This window comes from Eumetopias jubatus, unplaced genomic scaffold, assembly GCF_037043125.1.
Source record: "Eumetopias jubatus isolate StellerSeaLion01/CBP00866 unplaced genomic scaffold, mEumJub1_p1.0 scaffold_5, whole genome shotgun sequence".
NCBI lineage: Eukaryota > Metazoa > Chordata > Mammalia > Carnivora > Otariidae > Eumetopias > Eumetopias jubatus.
The window spans coordinates 96,068,012-96,089,213 of NW_028274811.1; the positions used below are offsets into that span (position 1 = coordinate 96,068,012).

The following is a 21,202-nucleotide window of genomic DNA, read 5'->3' on the forward strand; positions in this document are numbered from 1 at the left end:
TGGGCCACCCCCATCCCTAGGCCCTATTATCTATCACTTGATCTTTGTGCCTTGTCATCTTGCATATTTTGTTGGCAAAGGAGGATCCTTTGAATGATATTCCCATGAGGACAGAAATGCCACTTTTCATGGCCACTGCCCTCTATAACCCTTTGCAACAGCGCTATGAGATTGAGGGGATTGTGCCCATTGTAAAGATGGGAAAACCAAGGTCCAGGTTGTAACTGGCCCCAAATCCAGCAGTCAGAAGGCTGCAGCATCCAGCCTCCTGACTCAGAGCCCTGGGACCCTTCTCAGGACCCAGTAGCAATCAGCAAACAGCACCCAATGAGCCCGTCCATTCCAGAGCCTCCAGGTTGATGTGATTTATTGAAGCCCACAAAACACTGGTGTCAGCAACAACTCCCGCCACATGTCATCTGTGCTCTTATTAAAAATCAATTCTCTCGGGGCAAAGAAGTGCCCGCGCTGACAGTGTGCAATCTGTTATTGTCCCTTATTTATTATCCACCTTCTCGGGGGAGTATGAGAATGGAAACATCAGCAGAACCATTTCCCTGTTTCCAGTTGAACGCAGCGGGAGACGGGCTCCTCTCATTGGCTGGGGCCAGGGCTGGTCCTGCTGCCCCCTCCCACTTCCCACCATCCCCCCTCAATCCCAACCGATTGTCTCGCATCCTGGTCTTCCAGTTCTCCGCATGGGTTTGCTGCCAGGAGCTGGGGCCTGCCAATTTTCATGGGACCCATGTGCCTACGTTTATAATTTGAGTGGTTCCGGTGGGGCAACCCAGCAAAGGAAAGGGAGGGAGACTGAGAATGCTTGCCTGTCCATTTGTCTGGTCTCCCAGGGTGGCAGCAAGAACATCATCGGGGTTTCCTGCTCCCCAGGCACCTCGTCCGTCCCACTGCAGACTGCTCTCATTCATTCATTGGGAACGCATAGCAACATACCACATGCTTCGGCTTGCATCTTGAATTAAGAATTAGTAGGCTTATGGCATCATCGTTTTAGAATCATGGGATCTCATAGATAATAAGTGGTCTTAGAGGCCCTCGTTGCAACCATCCACCTCAGTGGGGAGCAACCATTTTCCGCATAAAGGCCAATTCAGGAAAAATAAAAATGTTTATGGATGACGTTTCTTTTATGATATTTGTATCCTTTTCCCCAGTAATTGCACAGCTAGGAATTTATGCTAAAGAATAATCCAATATGAGGGAAAGGTTCTCTGCATTAGGATCTTGGTTGCTCTGTTATTTTTAACCTACATTTTAAATAGTACCTACAAGCGCCACAGTGGGGAAATGTTTAAGGAAAAGCATAACACAGGCAGTCAATGAAGGGCAATTATTAAAAGAGGTAAAGATGAAAACGAGGTAGCAGTGTGGGGAAGTGTTTACCACATAGCCTTATGTGGAAAAGTAAACCTAATTGGTATAAATGTCACAATTATAACTTGCATACATTTATAACTCTAAAGAAGGACTTTGAGGGAACGTAGACAAATGAAAAAAAAAATCATTGATCGCTAACTGCTAATGTGAAGTTGTTCCTGTCATAAAAGAAGGCAGAGTTAAAGATGAATGAATATAGTAGGATATTCACAATTTAGACGGTTAGGGGGGAAAGGTAGGTTTTTGTGAAGTCAGGAGCTGTAATACCTACAATTGCATTTGAGCATTTGTGTCTTCTTTTCTCATTTCCAAAAGTTTTCCTTACTTTGATGAGAATTTCAGACATGACAACAGATCCGTGGCTGCTGGCAGTTTGGGGTGGGGGAAAGAATAAGCATCGGGTTTAGCCAAGACGAAGTCCACAAAGTATTCTAGAAAGACCTGACAATTTAAGAGTGAGTGAGTGTGTGTGTGTGTGTGTGTGTGTGTGTGTGTGTGTGTGTGTGTGGATATGAATACATTCCTGAGACAGCAGAGTTGTCAGGGAACCCTGAGTACAAAACACGGGGTGAAAATTTGCTTTTCCTAGTTTGCTCCTAATCTAAAAATAACTAAAAGAGAACATTCTCATGGACATTCTAGTTCTTCTTCAGGGATCTGCATGTTCCCTGATCTTTGCCCCACACTGAGCCACATGCCTTGTGTGTGTGTGTGTGTGTGTGTGTGGTCCCAACTGTCACTCCCCAGCTGCAGGAGGGCCACCTGGAATCAGTTAGCTCTGGGAGGGCTGTTTCAGTGTGTGCTCATGAGGGAGGGAGTGGGATTATCATTCATCATCCTCAGTATTTTTAGCCCCTTGTCCCTGGAGGAAGATGGTGCTTGCTATTTATGCACACGGGGCTGTTCATCCCTGCTCTACCAATTGCATGGGTCCTCCCTATAGCGTCTCTGCAAAGGGCTCCATTGCCCTTTGCTTGATTACCTTTAGAGACCAGGAGCTTGCTCCCTTCCCAGATAACCCCACTCCATTAAATTAATTAATTTATTTATTTATTATTATTTAGAGCAGGGGGAGGGGCACAGGGAAAGAGAGAATCTTAAGCAGACTCCACACCCAGCGCAGAGCCCAATGCGGGGCTTGATCTCAAGACCCTGAGATCATGACCTGAGCCGAAATCAAGAGTCAGACGCTTAACTGACTGTGCCACCCAGGCGCGCCAACCCCATTGCATTTTTTTTTAAGATTGTCTTTATTTATTTGAGAGAGAGAGTGAGAGAGCATGAGCCAGGGGAGAGACAGAGGGAGTGGGAGAAGCATGCTCCCCCAAAGAGCATGGAGCCCAACTCAGGGCTCGATCCCAGGACCCTGAGATCATGACCTGAGCCCAAGGCAGATGCTTAACCAACTGAACCACCCAGGTGCCCCAACCCCACTCCATTTTTGACTGGCTACTGAACATTTGACAATTCTGGTGAGCCAAAAGGTGATTCCTTATGACCTCCAAACCCTGGTCCTGGTGTGGCCCTTTGGTGTTACCAAAAAATAAAACTAATTTTGAATTTTAGAAATGGGAAGTGAGTCTCAGAAATTATTCTGAGGCTCAGTTGGTTAAGTGTCCAACTTAAGCTCGGGTCATGATTTCAGGGTCCTGGGATCGAGCCTCACATCGGGCTCCCACTCAGCAGGGAGTCTAGCAGGGAGTCTGCTTGTCCCTCTGCCCTTCCCCCTGCTCACTTTCTCTCTCTCTCCCCCCTCCTCAAATAAATAAAATCTTTAAAAAGAATAAATTGGGTGCCTGGGTGGCTCAGTCGGTTAAGCGACTGCCTTTGGCTCAGGTCATGATCCTGGAGTCCCGGGATCGAGTTCCCGCATCGGGCTCCCTGCTTGGCAGGGAGTCTGCTTCTCCCTCTGACCCTCCCCCCTCTCATGTGCTCGCTCGCTCTCTCTCTCTCTCTCTCTCTCTCTCTCTCTCTCATTCTCAGTTTCTCAAAATAAATAAATAAATCTTTAAAAAAAAATAAAAAAAAATAAAAAAATAAAAAAAATAAATTATCTTATCCAAACCTCTCATTTATAAAGGAGACAGATTCAGAAAGGCTTAGTGACTTGCCCACATTTATTTATTCATCCTTTTCTAAATAACCTACTATGTATTAAATGCTGTGCTAAACACCAGAGAGGAAAATAACGAAACACAGTTCCTGTCCTCAGCTCACGGTCTAGAAGAGGAAACAGACAAGTAGATGAGCTCCTGCCACACATGGCGGTACCTGGGAGAGAGCCACAGGAATACACGGGAGAGGCACGTGACCCAGTTTTGGCCATCCATTGAAAAGGCTTTTTGAGAGGAAAATCGTAATCGCCACTGGCAGTTATCAAACCTCGTCTGTGTACTACACACTGGGCTACGTGCTTTAGTTAATTATCGTATCCACTGTTCATACCACCCCTCTGAAGAATGTACCACTATCATCCCCATCCCCCAGACCAGGAAACAGACGCTCAGCAAGGTTGAGTCACTTTGCCAAAACGACACAACCAGTAGAGAATAAAGTTAGGATTTGAACCCGAGACCATTTGCTCTCTGAATCCCTACTCCCAGGGCTGAGTCTGAGAAGCCAGTGGGAGTTACCTACGTGTGAGGGGAGTGGAGAACATTCTAGGCAGGGAGAACATAAATTCCCTAGACAGTCCCGGAAAGAAGGGCGTGTGCGTGGGGACCCCCGAGGAGCGACAGATGTGGGGGAGTGTGACTTCTGGGCACAAGAGCAGGAAGCAGTGCTGCAGACGAGCCACAAGGCAGGAGCAGAAGCGGGGCGCGAACCCGGGCCCCAGCTCCCAGCCCAGTGCTCTTTCCACCACAGTCCATCCTTCCCAGCCAGAGGTTCTCTCTCTTCCTTGCCACCCATTTCAGACTTCCCTTGAGGACTGGAGGGACACGGCCCAGCGAGTCCTCTGATGAGAACTAAAGAGTGTAGTGGAAGGAGACACAGGCCAGAAGGTGATGGGCCCAGGGTCACTCTGCCAAAATCCTGTGTGTCTCTTCTCCTGCCTGGGAATCTGTCACGGGACTCGTTACTGCCTTTGCACCGTATAGGCTGCATAGCTTCAGGCTTCCTCTGTGGGAGGGGAACGTTTTGAGAGGACTGACCCCAAAACACATCCCGGAGCCTCGAGGGGAAGGAGTCATGACGATGGGAGCCATAACTGCAGCCTCACGGGCAGGCCCTGCACCGAGTCCTGCGCCATCTGAACCGCTTGCATTGTATCTTTCAATCTTTGCAACTAGCTTAGGAAACAGTATGTTAGATCCCTTCCTGGCTAAAGGAGGAGAAGATCAGTTCAAACCACCGTAAGCAGGAAGAGAATTTATCAGTGCAGGTAACTGAAAAAGGCAGTAGTAGGTGTTACGTTCTAGAGCTGGATGCAGGTGCTCCGATGGTACTGTCAGAAATGTGCTTCTTTCTGCTCCTCAGAGTGAAACGGTCTCCTAATGTCCTAATAGTTCCAGAGAAAGCCCCAGAAGTGTCTCACATTGGTCCACTTAGGTCACATACTCAGCCTCAAACCACTCTCAGTGACTCTGGGCTGATGCTGACCTGGGCCATAGTTCTGCCCATGAGGCCAAACCAGCTGGACTAAGAGGTGGAGAAGGGTGACTCCTCCATGGAAAAGGGAGGAAGTGTTACCGAAAAGAGATTGATGCCAATCAACCCACGCCCCTAAAAAGATATCTACTACAAGTGGATCCTAAGAATTCCTCCATTTTAGAGATAAACAGAAGCACAGAAAGATTAAGTCCGTTGAATCAGATAATCACACAGCCAGCGATGATCAGAATAGGGACTCACACCCAGGCAGTCTGATCCAGGCCTTAACCCCCAGGTCACCTGAGAGTGACCCAGCCTGCTCAGAAGAGAATTCACCCACCCACCCCCATCCACATACGGGATGACGGTCGTCCCTGCCATCTTTGACATGAACCATGAGCACCTGTATCACGTACACATACCAGGAGCACCTGGGGGTCTAGAGACCCGAGGTTCAGGCAACCCAGAACTGACACGAGATTGTTCTGCTTTTGTGTTACTCCAAGTGATGCCCTCATCCGCACCCCAAAATGCCCAAGTTTACCATAACCCCTCCGAAGAGCCAGCAGGGAAAAAGGAGTCTGGGCACTTGAAGAAGAGTCATTCTGAGTTCAGAGTTGCAGCCCCCAGGAGGTGTCAGGGAAAGGGGAGGAAAAGCAGGGGGTGGGGTGGTGGATCGTGCTTCCCGGGAAGAAACACTTGTCCCACTTCCCTGGCAACCCTGAGGATGGTGGCTGGACAGGCAAGAGTCTTTCTTTGGGGGGCCAAACCGGGAGCAAGAACCTGCGGTGTAGGCAGATTTCTTTAGCGCTGTCCCAGTAAATTACAGCCCCGTTACTCTGCAGTTTATGGAGACCTCAGCAGCTCAGCTCATAATAAATGGGAGTGTGACTTGCAGGAGTTGCAGCGCGAAAGCTGCCTTTGGGTCGTTTGGTGTTTTTTAAATTAGGGCTTCGTGCCTCTCCAGGGGCCCAGGCCTCATTCGGAAATGATTAACAACAGGGCTGGGCACATTTGCCGAACAGCAAGCAGCCATGAAGTCATTCAAGCTAATAGCAGGCAGGAGCCGGTGTGATTCATAAATAACCACATGCGTTCGAAACTAAATGATACTGATAAGTGTTAGGAAGTGCTTCTAGCCCCTTCTTATCCCGGGAGGTGAGAAGCTACTTCCAACAGTCTTTGGACAACTGGTTAGCTTCTTCCTGCTGTCCCGGGGAGAGGGAAAGGGAAGGAGCTTGAGGTGATGAAGGTGACAACCTAGGGCAGCGCAATGTGGCTCGGAGGACCAAGAGCATGAGCATCACCTGGGAGCTGGTTAGAAATGCAGCCTCTCTCGCCCCCCCACCCCAGACCCACGGAATCGGAGCCCCTGAGAATGGATCTTGGAAATCTGCCGGTGTGTTAGCTCTAGCGCTCAGTCAGACGCCTCTGTTCTGTATTAAGTGTAAGTAAGCTCCTCTCTTTATTTCAGCTCAAAACCCAGGGCAGGCTAACATCAGCTAAAAGAAAAACAAAAGGGCATATTCATTAGTTATGATCCTGTTTACACTTCCCCAGTCAACTCTCATCACCCTTTGTTTGGCTCCGGCTCCGTCACAGCACAGGGGACCGCGCGCAGCAGTCATTAACGGAGCCTCTGAGTGTCTGCGCATTTCACAGGCCAGACCCGAAGTGAGTCATCGGTGTGGGGACTTTTTGTATGCGGTTGATGATTAGTCCTTCAAAGGAGGGTATAATCCATGAATTGTGGATTTACTAGTGTTGTTACTTGAGCACCGGAGCCGTGTGCATTTGGTTTTTCTCATGGACCTATTCTGCAGGCATTGATTAAAAGTGTGGTATGTGCCACCACTCCGCAAGTAAGAATGGCTCCCAGCTCCTACACCACAAGGTGGAGAGAGGTATGATTAATACCAAGCAGGTCGCCTGGCCCCTTGGACAGGCTGTCAGAAAACACACCCGGAGGCACGCGAGCACCAGATAAAAATACGTCATGGCTGACACCAAACCCTTCCCCATGCAGATGAGTGTCCGGCTCCATGGAATCGCCCCAGGACCTGAGCGCCCCCCTCTCTCTATCACCTGAGCTGGGATTAAAAACATTTCTCAATCTGCTCAAAATCTCTAGGTGAATATGAAGGGAACTACTTTATTGATCTCTACCAGCCATTCTTCAAGACCCTTTCACAACTCTGAATAATGGGTGGTCATTTAGCACACAGAAAATGCTTGACTTTTTATGGATTAATGCACCCACAACCACCTTCTGTGACAAATCTGTTTACTTTCATTCCCACTTTACAATAGGAAACCGAGGCACAGAGAGGTAAATAGCTTTGGCCAGAGTCACACAGCTGGTAAGTGGCAGAGTCAGGATTTGAAGGCAAGCAGCCGGGCTCTAAAACTTAGTCTCGGCCACAGTTGTTCACGGTATCTCTCCAGCGCCTCCAGCCATCCCTCTCCATGTTTCAGGTGCAAAAACAGAGGCTCAGAAGAGCGAAGTTAACGTACCCAGTGTTCCACAGCTAAAAAGGACTGGTTTCTCATTCTCTCCCGGGCCTGTCAGATTCAGAACTCCATCCTCTTCTTTCCCAAACCCTCTACTCCCAACATCCGCGCTGCTGAGCTGGGCATGGAAATAGGCAGGCACCTGCCTCGGAGGAGGAGGCACCTCCTGCTAGGAGCAGTGGGGCTCTGAGCACAAATGAGGGGCGTTGGGGCCAGCCTGGGACCCCAAGAGTGTGCTGAGCTCAGAACCGTAACTGGAGGTTAACCTCCGCCCTGTGCTTCCACTTTCAGGACCCTCCACGGCAATGACATTTCCAGCGTTCCCGAAGGCTCCTTCAGCGACCTGACATCTCTTTCCCATCTGTAAGTAGCCATAGTTCTCCTTGGTGTGGATCCACTCAATATCGTGATTGTGCCAGGGATCATGCCATCCCTGTTCCCATTTCAGTGTATGTTCTTTCTGTACGCATAGAACACGTTCTATAAAAACGTACCCACATGGTGCACCTCATGTGTTCTCTGCTTCAGATGCCTTCAGAGGCATCATCAATTATGTAAACAATGTAAATGTTTAATAAGAACTGACATAAAACTCTTACTATGTGATAAACACTTTAGATGAATTATCTCATTTACTTCTTACAGCAATAAAGCATTTTTATCCCCTTATTATACACAGTGAAACTTAAATTGAGAAGAACTAAAGACTTTGTCCAAGGGCTGCACAGCAAGTAAGCTGCAGAACCTTGGTGAAAATCCAGGTTCCCCTTGACTCTGAAGCACATATTCGCTACCACTCTGCATGAGGTATTCCCTCCCCATTTTACGCAGGGGAAGCCGAGGTTTATACATATTAGCTGTTACATACCTCTGCCAGTGACCATTTTTGAGTCTGTGTACCAACTCTTTGCGTATTTAATTGTTTTCATATTGCATGCATATACTGTGATACTGATACATTATGTATGCACCTTATAAAATATTCAAGAAATAGAAATGCTAAAGGATATGATTTTTAAAATAAGCCAGAGTTCTTGTATTTTCTGTCTGGACACCCCTGTGCAGAGGTCTGTACCAGCCTGTGCCATCCCCCGTCCTGTGCATTTTTAAGCTGACTGGTGTAGTCAGCTTCTACCCGCTTAGGTCCTGTCGCTGGTCTAAGAATTAGACGGACATAAGACAGAGCAACCGGAGAAAAGCATACAAATGTATTGGGTATTTTTATGTGTACATGGGAGTCTTCAAATGGAAAATGAAGACCTGAAGAAGCCATTGGGCCTAAAAACGTATATACCTTTTTAAACAAGGAATGAGAAATTGTGGGGATGGGACAAGACAAAGGGCCTTGGGCTGGGGCAGTCCGTTGTGGGGCAGTGGCTAGGAAATATGCGGAGGGATTGTTGGAACATCAGATTTGTTTGTACGGGTCCATTTTGGCATTAACTCCCAGTCTCTAGTGATAAGAATCTTCTCATTTTGGTTCAGGGAAGGCATCTTTCTCACGGGAAACTTTATGACTTGCTTTTAGGTAGACAGAGGGAGGTCAGAGAGCCCCTTCTGCATCTGCCATTTTTCAAGTACCTGTAGCTCAAAATCATCAAGATGCCAACACAGCATATCTAGGGGTGTCATGCTCTGAGCCCTTTCCATGGTTGGAAGCTTCTCCCTAGGTTGCCATGTATCAACACCTTCTCTGCAGAGTACATCCTTCAGTGGACCCTTCAGTAGGGCAACGGAGCCAGATAGTCAGATGGCCAAGGGTTCCGAAGCATCCTGGAAGGGCTAGGATTGGGGTTGAGTTGAGGACTGAATCTTAGCAGGGTAGGTGCGAGCAAAACCTTGGCGGTAGGAGGGCCTTAGGTGGGGTAGAAACATCTGGAGGGATTGGAAGTACTATTTGGAGTCTGGTGGAAACTAGCCCAGTGGAAACTACTTCTCCATTGGGCCTCCAGTCAGACACCCCTAATCTAGCCAGAGTCTGAAGATTCTATTTTTCCATGGAGCCTCTGGGCCAAGCTGAGCAGGGGGCCCTGACTTCCTGCTCTGCCTTCTAGGGCGCTGGGAACCAATCCACTCCACTGTGACTGCAGTCTGCGCTGGCTGTCGGAGTGGGTGAAGGCAGGTTACAAGGAGCCTGGCATCGCCCGCTGCAGTAGCCCCGAGCCCATGGCCGACAGACTCCTGCTCACCACCCCCACCCACCGATTCCAGTGCAAAGGTACCTGCTGACCCTGCCCTGCACCTCCAGGGGTCTGCTCTGTCTCTGACAGCCCGTCGGAGCTGGGCATCTCAACAGATGTGACGTTTGCAACCATTGCCCCGTCTCTTCTGTGGGCCACACGGAGAGACTCAGATGCTTTGTCTTCTCTCCTCAAAGTCCCTCTGATGGCATCTCTAATGTGTTCCTCCCTGACTTCTTTCTCTACGTAGTTTTGCATAGAGAAAAATCTTTGGCCTGTGTTTCTTTACCCAACGTTCTTTTTTTTTTTTTTTTAAGATTTTATTTATTTATTTGACAGAGAGAGACACAGTGAGAGAGGGAACACAAGCAGGGGGAGTGGGAGGGGGAGAAGCAGGCTTCCTGCCGAGCAGGGAGCCCAATGCGGGGCTCTATCCCAGGAGCCTGGGATCATGACCTGAGCCGAAGGCAGATGCTTAACGACTGAGCCACCCAGGCGCCCCCTTTACCCAACATTCTTAAAGCATACGCATTTCCCCATTTTTACTACAGCCAGCTTTTTGTACATGAGATTTTAATCGACTACATCATTATGATAAACAAACTGCTACTGCGTTCTTCTGTGCTGGGCATGGTGTTAAGCACTTTTTTGTGTGTTATTTCATTTAATTCTCACTTTCCAAGTATTAATTTAATTCCCTGACACTCTCAGCAGACTTCAGTATTACCCTTATTTTTTAAAAAACAAGAAAGCTGAGGCTTACCAAGGTTAAGTGACTTCTCAAGACTTCTCTTAGGAGGCTCCCAGGTCTTTCTGATTCCAGAGTACACTCTTGCCCACCAGGCTATCATATTTGGCCATAACTTCTTTAACCAGTTCCTGGTTCTGAACCTTTAGTATTCACTGGGTATTTCCAATTGTGTTCTACCACTGATGCATAAAAGTTCTTTCTCTATTTAAAATTATATCCTTAGGGGCACCTGGGTGGCTCAGTGGGTTCAGTGTCCAACTCTTGATTTCAGCTCAGGGTCGTGAGATCGAGCCCTGCATCGGGATCTGCACTCCACACAGAGTCTGTTTGGGATTCTTTCCCTCTCCCTTTGCCCCCCCCCTTTCTCCCTACTCTAAAAAAAATTAAATTATATCCTCAGATAAGATTCAAAGAACAGAAACTCCTGAGCCAAAGTATGTGATCATCTTTAAGGTCTTCACACATATTGCCAACTGGTTTCCAAAAAGGGTTGTAAACCACTTTATGCCCCAAATAGCACCCTTTGAGTGCATTTTTCATCAGACTTTTGCATTATTTTATCTCATATCATCTCATCACTAATTGGAAAGGCTTAAAAAAATTGTATCTCCTATTGTCTTTTCTTTGATTATTGGGGGAACTGATTTTTTTTTTCAAAAGTGTACTTTCAATTTGTATTATGTATTTGTCTGTTAATGTCCTTTGCTCATCTCTTAGAGCTTTGAGTTTGATTTACATATATAGTTTGATTACCCTATAAACTTCATGTGTCTCACAGTTTTGCTTAAAGCAGGAAAACATTCCACTGGTTTTAAGCTAATTTTTCATTTTCCTCCTCCTGCTTCCAAAACATCTGCCTTGATTGATGCTAAAGAGGCCCAGCTCACTCTAAAGCAGTGGTTCTCAATCTTAGCTGTAATTTTGGAATCACTTGAGGAGCTTTTTACTGGTGCCTGGGCCCCACACTCTAGGTTTTAGATTAAATCGGTGTGGGGTACAGCCTGGGTGTGCTAGGGTTATTTAAAAAGCACCTTGGCTAGTTCTACCATGAGGTGACCAATTCATCCCGGTTTGGCTGGGACCTTCCTGGTTTTTGCACTGGAAGTTCTGCATCCTGGGAATCCTGGCAATCCAGGACAGATAGTGTCCCTTTTCTAATGTGAAGCTGGGGGTTGAGCCAGCTAGTAGAGACTCTCAATCAGGCCGTTCTTTCTGTTCCCCCTACCCACAAATGGCCAGACTCCCCCGGGGGTTAATCTCAACCCAATCTCTAAAGCTCTGTGCAGGGACCATGACGTCCACCCCTCCAGCCTTTACAGCTGACGAGAACAGGACACAGTTGCAACTGTCATAGATGCAACGTGTGCCTGAGCACAGTTTGCCATCCATCACTGACCTCATTGCTGTGTCTTTCGGCATCACGTCTTCCTTCCTCCTGCCAATTCAAGTGTTCCACGAGGAGGACTTCCTTTGGCCCAGGCACCATGCCCTCCTTAGCCTAGCCTGAACTATTCCATGGGGAGGGGTGTTTGGGGGCAGAGGAATGGGAGGTCCAAATGGAGCCTGGGCCCAGAGCTCCCAGAACATAAAAAGATACACAAGGGGCTTCTAATTATGATGCCTTGTTTGTAGATTAGCTCCAAAATCGGATCAGGCTAATTGTAGTAATTGATTTGACTGCAGAAGTGCTTCTGAATGATGTCCCACTGTGATTTTTTTTCCCTCACTGGACAACGACTGCATTAATGGGACTCTAGCTAGACTGGATGGTGCTGGCTGGGGAGGGCCAACTGCCCTGTGTGTGTGGAGATGGAGAGGAGCTGGCGGCTGGCTGAGGATGGGGCCAGAGCGGAGGGGAAGGGAAGAAGCAGTGACCACGACCTGCTACCAACAATCTGGTTTTGCTGCCCAGGGCCAGTGGACATCAACCTTGTGGCCAAGTGCAACGCCTGCCTCTCCAGCCCGTGCAAGAACAACGGGACTTGCAGCCAGGATCCCGTGGAGCTCTACCGCTGCACCTGCCCCTATGGCTACAAGGTAAGACAGGATGCCTTGTCCCCACCATTCATGGCCCCAGGAGGGGCCCTGTGCCCTGCTGACCCTCCCTTCTCCAAGGGCGGCCTGGAGAACTCCATTTCGCAGGTCACTCCAGAGAGGTCTTTGCCAGTAACACTCCTATTCTACTGCTTCCCAGTCGTGCAAAACACAGAGAACCCCTACAGTCTCCACGGTGACACTCAGAGATAAGGAGGAAATGTAATATTTGTATGGTCCTTGCTAAACATGGGGAAGTTAAGTCTCAGAGAGTTCACATGCTTCCAAGCAGAGGCGTCCGTGGAACTCACTATCCTGGCTTCCCTTCAAGAGCATTTCCAGACCCTCCCCTCCACCTCCCCAGCTTAGGCTGGCCAGGGCTGGAAGCGCCGGCTCCAGTTCGAGAAGGATACGGGGATGGCGAATTGAAAGACCTGGGGGCTGCCAAGCCAGCACACTGTTGAAAGGCTCGGGTCAGCCCCTAAGGGGATGGAGATGCCATTTCCCCCGGGCGTCCTTCCCAGAAATCCAGGCTAATTCCAGAACAACTTTTCCTCCTTTCTTCTCACCCAGCACTATCTAGATCATGTTATCCTGCCTCCCTACTAACATCTATATAGAGTGTGGACTACATGGCCAGCAGTCTGCTTAGCATTTTAGCCACCTTTTCTTTTTAGACATGCCCTATGAGGAAGGCTCATTATTTCCCACCTACAGATGTGGAAACTGCACCTCGGTTGGTGAAAGGGCTTGACTCAATGTCCCAAAGCTCATAAGCAGTAGGGTTGGGACAGGACCTAGTGCTATATGATTCCAAAGTTCCTGGTTTTTCCCCTGGATAGCCGAGCCCCTCACTGTGTCTCACTGGGGTCAGCAAAGCTGTGGCTGAATCCCCTTCCCCAGGACCTTCTCAGCTTCCCACCTCCCCGGGGCGCCCATCCAAATGGAGTGGGCAAGCCAGGAGTTCCAAGACCACCCCAAAGCCCATCTAACACCCATGCCTAGTGTGTGGCGGACTGGGAGGGAGCTGTCATCGCTGGGTCTCCTGTCCCCTGGAGCATTTGTATGTATAGTGACCAGCTTGAGGGGCAGACTCGGCTCTGGGGAACAGGGCGCCCTGGTGGCTTTTCCACACTAGCTGTGCCTCCAGCAGACAGTGTCAGAGTGCCACCTATGGGCCTGGCCAAGGAGAGCCAGAGGAGTCTCTTGGTAGCCAGGCAGCCAGCCAGCTAGGCTTGCCCCATGAGTGCATATGTGCAGACATTGCAGGGAAGTAGAGAAATTAAGATGACATACTCGGGCCTCGGGCCTCACACTCCCTTGTATTAATTCAGTGGAGAAAACAGGCTGTGGAATTACACAGAGGGCAAGTGTGAACTCCAGCTTTGCTGTGTGGTGACAGCCAGTGGCCTCACCTCCGCCTTCCATTGACAACCCAGGGCCCATCTCACAGGTGACCATCACAGGGACAGTAACATCAGCAGTGCACCTAGAAGAGTCCTTCAGTGTGCATTCAGTAAGCCGGCACGTTGATGCCTTTTACTTCCCCCTTACTGGCTGGTTTCACCCGGGTTCTCGGTCCGTGACACTGAATGGTCAGAGACCATCGGTTGCTCTCCTAGAAAGGGGACATGTACATTTATGACATGCCCAGCTCCATACCTGTGTAGTTAGCTTGTTATGCACTGACTGTGTGCCAGACACCCAGCTGGACGTTTGTATTTATTCCCTCCTCTAAGTTTTATAATCGCCTTTGAGGTGGACGGTATCGTCCCTCTTTGAAAGATAAGACCACTTCACAGTCTGAGTCTCGCTCCCTTCTCTATCAAATCAGCCTGAGTCTGAAAGTACTGGAGCTGGGTTTGAAGGCCCGGCTGCTTCCTGCCACACTTCCTGCTACACTTGTGAAACTGGCCTGGCCGTGTGTCTCAGAGCAAAGAGGGCAACCACAGGGCTCTTACAGGGTAATGCCACTTGTTTGGACTTCACTTGTAAGAGTCTGAATGTCTTGTGGAAGAATCTGAGCAGAGATTTGGACCTTTAGGAACCCGCGGGGCTCACATAGATCTGGGGTACATGGGGGAGGAGGCTAGTGGTGGGACGGTACATGATGGTGATGATGGTGAGGACTATCACAACACCAGGAATCCGAGCAGCCAGCATTTAGTGAGTGCCTACTGCATACTGACAGCATACTAAACAAGGTACAGGCATTATCTTGCATACCCCTCCTCAAAGGCCTAGGAGGTCCATTTTCCAGTTTAGGAAACTGGGAAAGTAGGTGAGACAGTTGGGAATCAGGGCTCAGAACCAACTGATTCCAGAACCCATGCTCTTGACCACTGCATTCATGGCCCACTGTCAAGCACCATAAGTCCCTGGCCATTTGGGACCTGTCAGAGTCTCCAGAACAGGGAAAAGTAGGGTGTGCTGGTGGAAGGAACACCAAGTAGGACCCCCGGAGCTTGTCCCTACCTACCTGACTGTGTGACCTGGAACAGCTCCTACGCTCCTTCCCACCTCTGGTTCCTTGACCTCAAAATGCAGCAGGTAGAACCAAAGGGGTCTCTTCACTATGGGTTGCATCCCACCCCCTGCCCTGTGTTTGTTCCCCCTGCTCTCCCTTCTTCTGGGGTCGGAGCCCACCCGAGCAGTGACTGAAGTAGTAGTCCTGGGTGAGTTGCTAAGTTGACAACAATCAGCAGATACCCACAAAACCATGCTCAATTTTTCCATTGAACTATCTAAGTAAACATGGGAAGCTGCAATATTACCCAAAAAAGCATGGCCCCCCACTGCGTAATGTTTAGTAACAGCTACTGTTCATCTATAATGCAGGCCTTTGTGAAGCAATTTAAGCACATCATACTCTCTTTTATCCTCTGAAGTAAGTTTTGTTATCCTCTTTTGGTAGTTGTAGAAACTGAGGTTCAAAAGGATCAAATAACTTACCCAAGCTCCCACACCTAGGAAGCACGTGAGCTAAACCCAGAGCCCACCTCTCCCTTGCAGGAAAGTCTATCCACTCAGCCCCCCACGAGTAACTAGTTCCATCTGAGCCTCACATCCCCTCCCCCACCTGCACATGGGAGGCAGAGCTCCTACAAGGATTGATGGGGTCATGTATGCACTTGGCCTGCCTCAGAGCCAGGATTCAGTAGACACTTCACAGAGAGAACTGGTTTACAGCTATTCTAACACTGGAGGAAATAAAATGTATGTTTGGGCTCATTCTGTTTCAGCCGTTTAGCTTCCTGTGCCTCTGTTCAATGTCCCAAACACAGCGCTCCTCACACTGTAATGCGTACTCCGCCTAGAGATCTTATTAAATGCAGGTTCTGACCCATTAGATCTGAGGTCAGGCCCAAGTTTGTGCATTTTGAACAAGATCTCAGGGAATGCCAGTGCTACTAGCCCAAGGACCATAGTTTGAGTAGCGAGGTCCTGGAGCCGCCCTCCTGACCCCATCTCAGAAAGAGGTTTCCAATGGGGACAGCTATTCCCAAACTCCTTTAAAAGAAGCCAGAAGCCCCAGCCATGATGTCTATTCTCTCTCGCTCTCTTTCTCTCTCTCTCTCTTTCTCTCTCTCTCTCTCTCTCTCACACACACACACACACAGCGGTGGGAGACCAAGGAGCATCATAAATCTAGTAGATCTGAGCAAAGTGAGGCTGAAGAGAGTTGAACTGAGCTAATTAGCCACGCATTGACAATGGTGATTATTTCTCAAGGACATGTAAGTGACCGAAATCCCCACCTCCAGGCCCAATTAGCACATCATCAAGAGCTAGGGTCGGCCTCCTAGATTTCTGAGCTCAGCGTAAGGGACTGGAGGAACCATCACCAACTCCACATCACACCCATCCCACCCCCAAGGGAAGATCCCACCTGGAGTCCCTGATACTTGAGAGTTCCCCAGAGCAGAGAGGCTGGCCCAGGCAGGGGCAAGGAAGGCCCTGCCTTGACCTTGATCCAGGTTCTCTTGTGCTGCTCATCCGTCTAACACACACTCACACTCCTGAACAATTCCATACCAACCAAAGGCCTGAAAAAGTCTTTGGATCACCCCCCTCCAGCCCTGCCTCAGACTCCTGACGTCATCCCCATCTGAAGAGCTCTTACTTCTGGAGCTACCATCGCATGCCAGGTGCTTGTTATATGCATGTGTGATTCCTAATCGTTCATTCCATAGGGGAGGTTATTATCAGAGAGGTCCCTGGCGCTGGCTTCCCACTGACTGGGTGTCCGGCTGCAGATGCCGCCCCACCCCACTTGCTGCAGGGCAGTCTGGGACATGTTAGCTCACTCTCCCAGTCTGCCTTTGCGATCTGAAAATGGCAGTAGTAACAATCATACCGATCTCACAGGCTTGTTGTGAACGTTACATGTGATCGTGAATACGAAACCCTTAGTGTGAGGCCTGGAATGGGAAATGCGCTCAATAAATTGAGAATGAGTATTGCAGTTTCCACTGCACACAATGACTCTCCGAAAGGGATCCCGCGTCGCTCTGGTTTAGGATAAGCCCAGATCCCACCCGAAACTGCGTTCTCCTTCTCCCCCTCAAGAAACCCCGGCCTGGCCCTTAGCGGTGAGTGAGGGCCAGGAGCACGTGGCCGTGCCTCCCGGCTGCTGGGGACTGCACCTGTGGCTTCAGGGCTGGAGACAGGAGGAGGGTCGGAGGCCCACTTGGCAGTGACCTTGGGGCCGGGGAGCCCAGCCCCACTCCGTCACAGGCACTGGCAGCAGCAGAGGTGGGAAGGGGATTTTTCTCAGGCAGATGGTGAGCAGGTGGCGTGGCGGTGGGAGGGCTCCCGTGATCGCCCCCACCGGGCACAGTGCCCACCCCAAGCCCACAACCCAGAAACAAATGCCGCGGATGCCTCCACAGACCCCGCAGGTCCTCCAGGGGACTGCTTGTCAAGACTTAGATGCAGCACTGGGGCATCAGTCCCAGGGGAGAAGCCGGAGCCAGAGGGCCAAGCATTGGGCTGCTCCCTAGGACGCGGGGTCTTAAGGTCCACAGTGTCCGCCTTGGCCTCCCTCCTCAGTGCCTTCACCCTCACTGTCCTTCTGCCTGGCACAGTCCTCCCCACCTACCGCACAGTTGGCTCCTCCTCAGCTCAAACGTCCCCTTCCAAGGGCCCTGCTCCAGAGGAGCGCCCCTCCACCCACAACTGTCTGTCGCAGAGTCCTCAGTGTGGCCTGGCGATTAGAATCAGAACTTTCAATACCAACGCCCAGGCCCACTTCCATACCAATCAAAGATGGGTGTCTGGGGGGTTGTCACTTTATAGGGGCAAGGTCTGCTCTCCACACCTCAGCCGTAGTCTCAAGTTGTGGATTACATGGAAGCCTCCGTGTGGCTAAGAATACAGTCATCGGCGAACATGTATAGAGTGCCTACTGTGTGCTAGATGTGTCATATACTTTAGGTACTTCCTTATATGAAAGGCTGCATTTAATTCTCCAACAGCTCTGAGAGGTAGGCTGCGAGAGGTTAAAAGGCTTATACAAGGTCATGGTCAGCCAACCAGAAAGAGATGAAGCTGGACTGTGAAACCAGGTTTTCCTGTATTCAAAGCCCGTGCTCTTGCCCTGCAGTTCAGGATAGAGAAAAGGATGTGAATTCTGGGAACTAGTGAAGCTGCGGCCCAAACTCCTGAGTTCTCACTTGCTTCCAGAGCCCCCTTTGGCTTCCTCCAAGCCACACAGCAGACTGGTCCCGGGGCCTCCTTGTGGCCATCTGCCCGGCCTCATCCTGGAGGATGCTGGGGGCTCCAAGGGGCGTCCTGGTCCAGGCTGCCGTTGACAGCCTCCCTAACCCGGCGCTTCTCCCTCTTCTGCTCCTCAGGGCAAAGACTGCACCGTGCCCATCAACACCTGCATCCAGAACCCCTGTCAGCACGGAGGCACCTGCCACCTGAGCGAGAGCCACAAGGATGGGTTCAGGTAACAGCTCACCTGTGGGCCTTTCCGCTCCCCACCCCCAGAGGGCTTTCTGGGCAGACCCCTGGGGCAGGCTGAAGAAGCATAGCTGCTCACTGAGGGCCTACTGTGTGGCCACACTGTGCCAAGCCCATCGTGTGGATGATCTCAAGGCTCTTCCACCCTATGAGGGAGCTACTGTGATCCCTACAATACAAATAAGAAGGTTGGGCACCCACAGGAGCAATCCTTTGCCTGCGGTGACGCGGTTAGTAAGCGTTGGTACAGGGGATTCGGGGAGTCTGTCTCCAGAGCCAGGAGGGCACCAAGGGAGGCCACAGCTGCTGGCAGAGTCAGAGAAGGATGGCCTGACGACTCAGAGCCCCACCAGCATGGCAATTCCACCGCTCTTCTATGTGATAAAAACAGTGATAACAGGTGACTACATGTTCATTATGAGCCAGGCACGAGCTAGTCGTGTAGTATCTCATTTAAACGCTCACAGTGACCCTACCCACTACAGGTTGGGGCTAGCCCCATTTAACAGACGAGGAAACTGAGACACAGAGGTGGATTTGCTCTGGGTCACCTCTCCTGATGCTCATTCCTAGGTCTTCCCACCCAACCTCGTTCCTCCTGAAGAGCTCAGGAAGAAAAGAGGATAGAAACCACTTATGTTTTTCCCATCCCTGTTCTAAAAGCGGGCTTTCACGGCCTCTGCCAAACCCCAGACCCCCTTCCTACTTCCCACCCTTCTCAGCTGCTTTCAGATGCCCAGTTTTCCCAGCCCCTGGCCCTGGCAAAAGCAGACCAATGGGAAGTGGTTCCTTTAGCACCCCTAGTGAGGGAGCGGGTCAGGCAGGAGAGGAGGGGTGCCCGGTGCCAAGCTGTGTGTGGATGTGTTAGAGCTCAGATTGCAAACAACTATTGGAGGCACTGAGGCTGTGTGGTCTGCGAAAGAAATCAGGTGCTGGGCTCCCAGTTACCCTCCCCGGGGAACCCAGCCTATCCCTGTGTCTACCTGCCAAGCCAGTGAAAAGTGAAATTCAAGGCAAGTTTTGTTTTCCTGCCTGAAGTCGGCCAAACCACCCACTCCGACCTTCTCACTGGGAGCAGGGGCGAGGAGAAACCACACAGAAATCTCACGGAGGTGGCGATGTGGCCCCAGCCAGGAAACACATCTCCAGGGTCCGAGCCTGGCTCTGCCCTTCCAGCCAAGGGATGGAGGTCTGCAAGAGGGAGGAGTGCCCCCTGCAGGCGACTGTCTCTCCCCTCTCTGGTTCCCTATGCATTGCACCCCTCCCCCCTCTTTGTGGGTATCTCTCTCCATCTCTGGAGCTGCAGGTGAGCAGAAGGATCCTGTTTTCACCCTCAGTTGCTGAGGGGATTCAAATAAACTAGAAATATTTCTAGAATTTCATGTTCAAGGAAAAGGGCCCAGACCTACAGCATTAGCGAAATGGAGTGGAGTATTAAGGCAATGAGGCCCACATACTGGGGATAGCATAGTTTGTGTGGACCTCCCAAGGAGCAGCAACACTCTCCCTCACTAGGTGAGTACCAACCAAAGGTTGGCAAAGTGAGGGACACCTGTCAGGGAAGCTCTGCTCCCTTTTGCCGTCCTGTGTCTGTTTGCTAGGACTGCTGTAACAGAGTACCACACAGGGGTGGCTCGGAGCAACACAAATGTATTCTCACATTCCTAGAAGCCAGAAGTCCAAACTCAAGGTGTCAGCAGGGCCATGCCCACCCTGAAACCTGTAGGGGAAGGGCAAGGATCCTTCCTTGCCCCATCCTAGCTTCTGCTGGTGCCTGGCGATTTGGGGCCTCCCTTGGCTTGCAGCCGCCCCACTGCGGTCTCTGTCTTCATCATCAAGTGGCATTCACGCTGTGTCTGTCTCCTCCTGCCTGTGTTTTTGTAAGGACGGCAGTCATATTGGACCAGGGGCCCACCCTCCCCCAGTATAACTGCATCTTAAGTTACATCTGCAATGACCCTATTTCCAAATAAGGTCACCTTCTGAGGTGCTGGGGGTTAACATATCTTTTTGAGGGGATGCAGTTCAACCCATAACACCTCTTGCACGTCAGAATTCTAGAAGTATCACGCGCCTCTTCCTCAGATGCTTCTCCAGTCTTGATGCATTATCTGCTCATAAAAAGAGCAAAGACTAGCAGAGCTGGCCAGGCAGGAGACCAAGACGGGAGATGGGACCCGTCCTACAACCCCACAGCTAACTGGGTGCTCTTGGAGTCTCCTTGACAACCCCCTGCCAAGGTTTCCAGTTTGGGCAGAGGGGACTTTAGTCTCCTTCCCACCTTCTGTCCGCTGCACGAGCAACCCGTTCCCTCACCAGCCATCCGTCTCCCACTGTCATGCAATTCTACAGCTCTGGGGACAGCCAGGGTAACTCATTTCAGGAAAATAGGCAACACTATGGTTTCAGACCTTTGAAAACCTACTCTCCATCCGGCTCTGAGGAAATGGCTTTTCACAAATGCCCAGAGTCCCTCACGGAAAAAAGGAATGCATCATTTTGCTCCACCTCAAGAGCTCAGACTGAAGAACCCCCTCTGGCCTTCTGTAGAAAATGTGACACAAATTTCAGGTTGTAGAGGAAAGGAGGTTAAGTAGGATTCTAGAAATCCACTTCCTATCAGTTTAGTTTTCTAAGCAGTTTCTGCTCCCAAATCGGAGCAGTCTCTAAAACAGAGAAAGGCCTGGAATCCTGGGTCTGAAGCTGGAACAGACGTTCATGAATGGGGTGTAGATTCCTGACAGAGGGGCTGGGCTGCAGAGGGAGTAACTCC

The 21,202-nt window shown here is 50.2% G+C and overlaps 1 protein-coding gene across 2 annotated transcripts in view; it reads left to right on the top strand.

Annotated features, from left to right (window-relative positions):
• SLIT3 (slit guidance ligand 3) overlaps positions 1 to 21,202 on the top strand; it is a 591,804-nt gene that overhangs the window by 544,694 nt on the left and 25,908 nt on the right. The window contains exons 24-27 of one of the 2 annotated variants that reach the window (XM_028102736.2): positions 7,789 to 7,860; positions 9,552 to 9,715; positions 12,341 to 12,465; positions 18,318 to 18,415. In XM_028102736.2, coding sequence (XP_027958537.1) covers positions 7,789 to 7,860; positions 9,552 to 9,715; positions 12,341 to 12,465; positions 18,318 to 18,415 — 459 coding nt within the window. Of the gene's footprint in view, positions 1 to 7,788; positions 7,861 to 9,551; positions 9,716 to 12,317; positions 12,466 to 18,317; positions 18,416 to 21,202 lie in introns of both variants that reach the window. The other variant, XM_028102735.2, reaches the window with a different exon arrangement.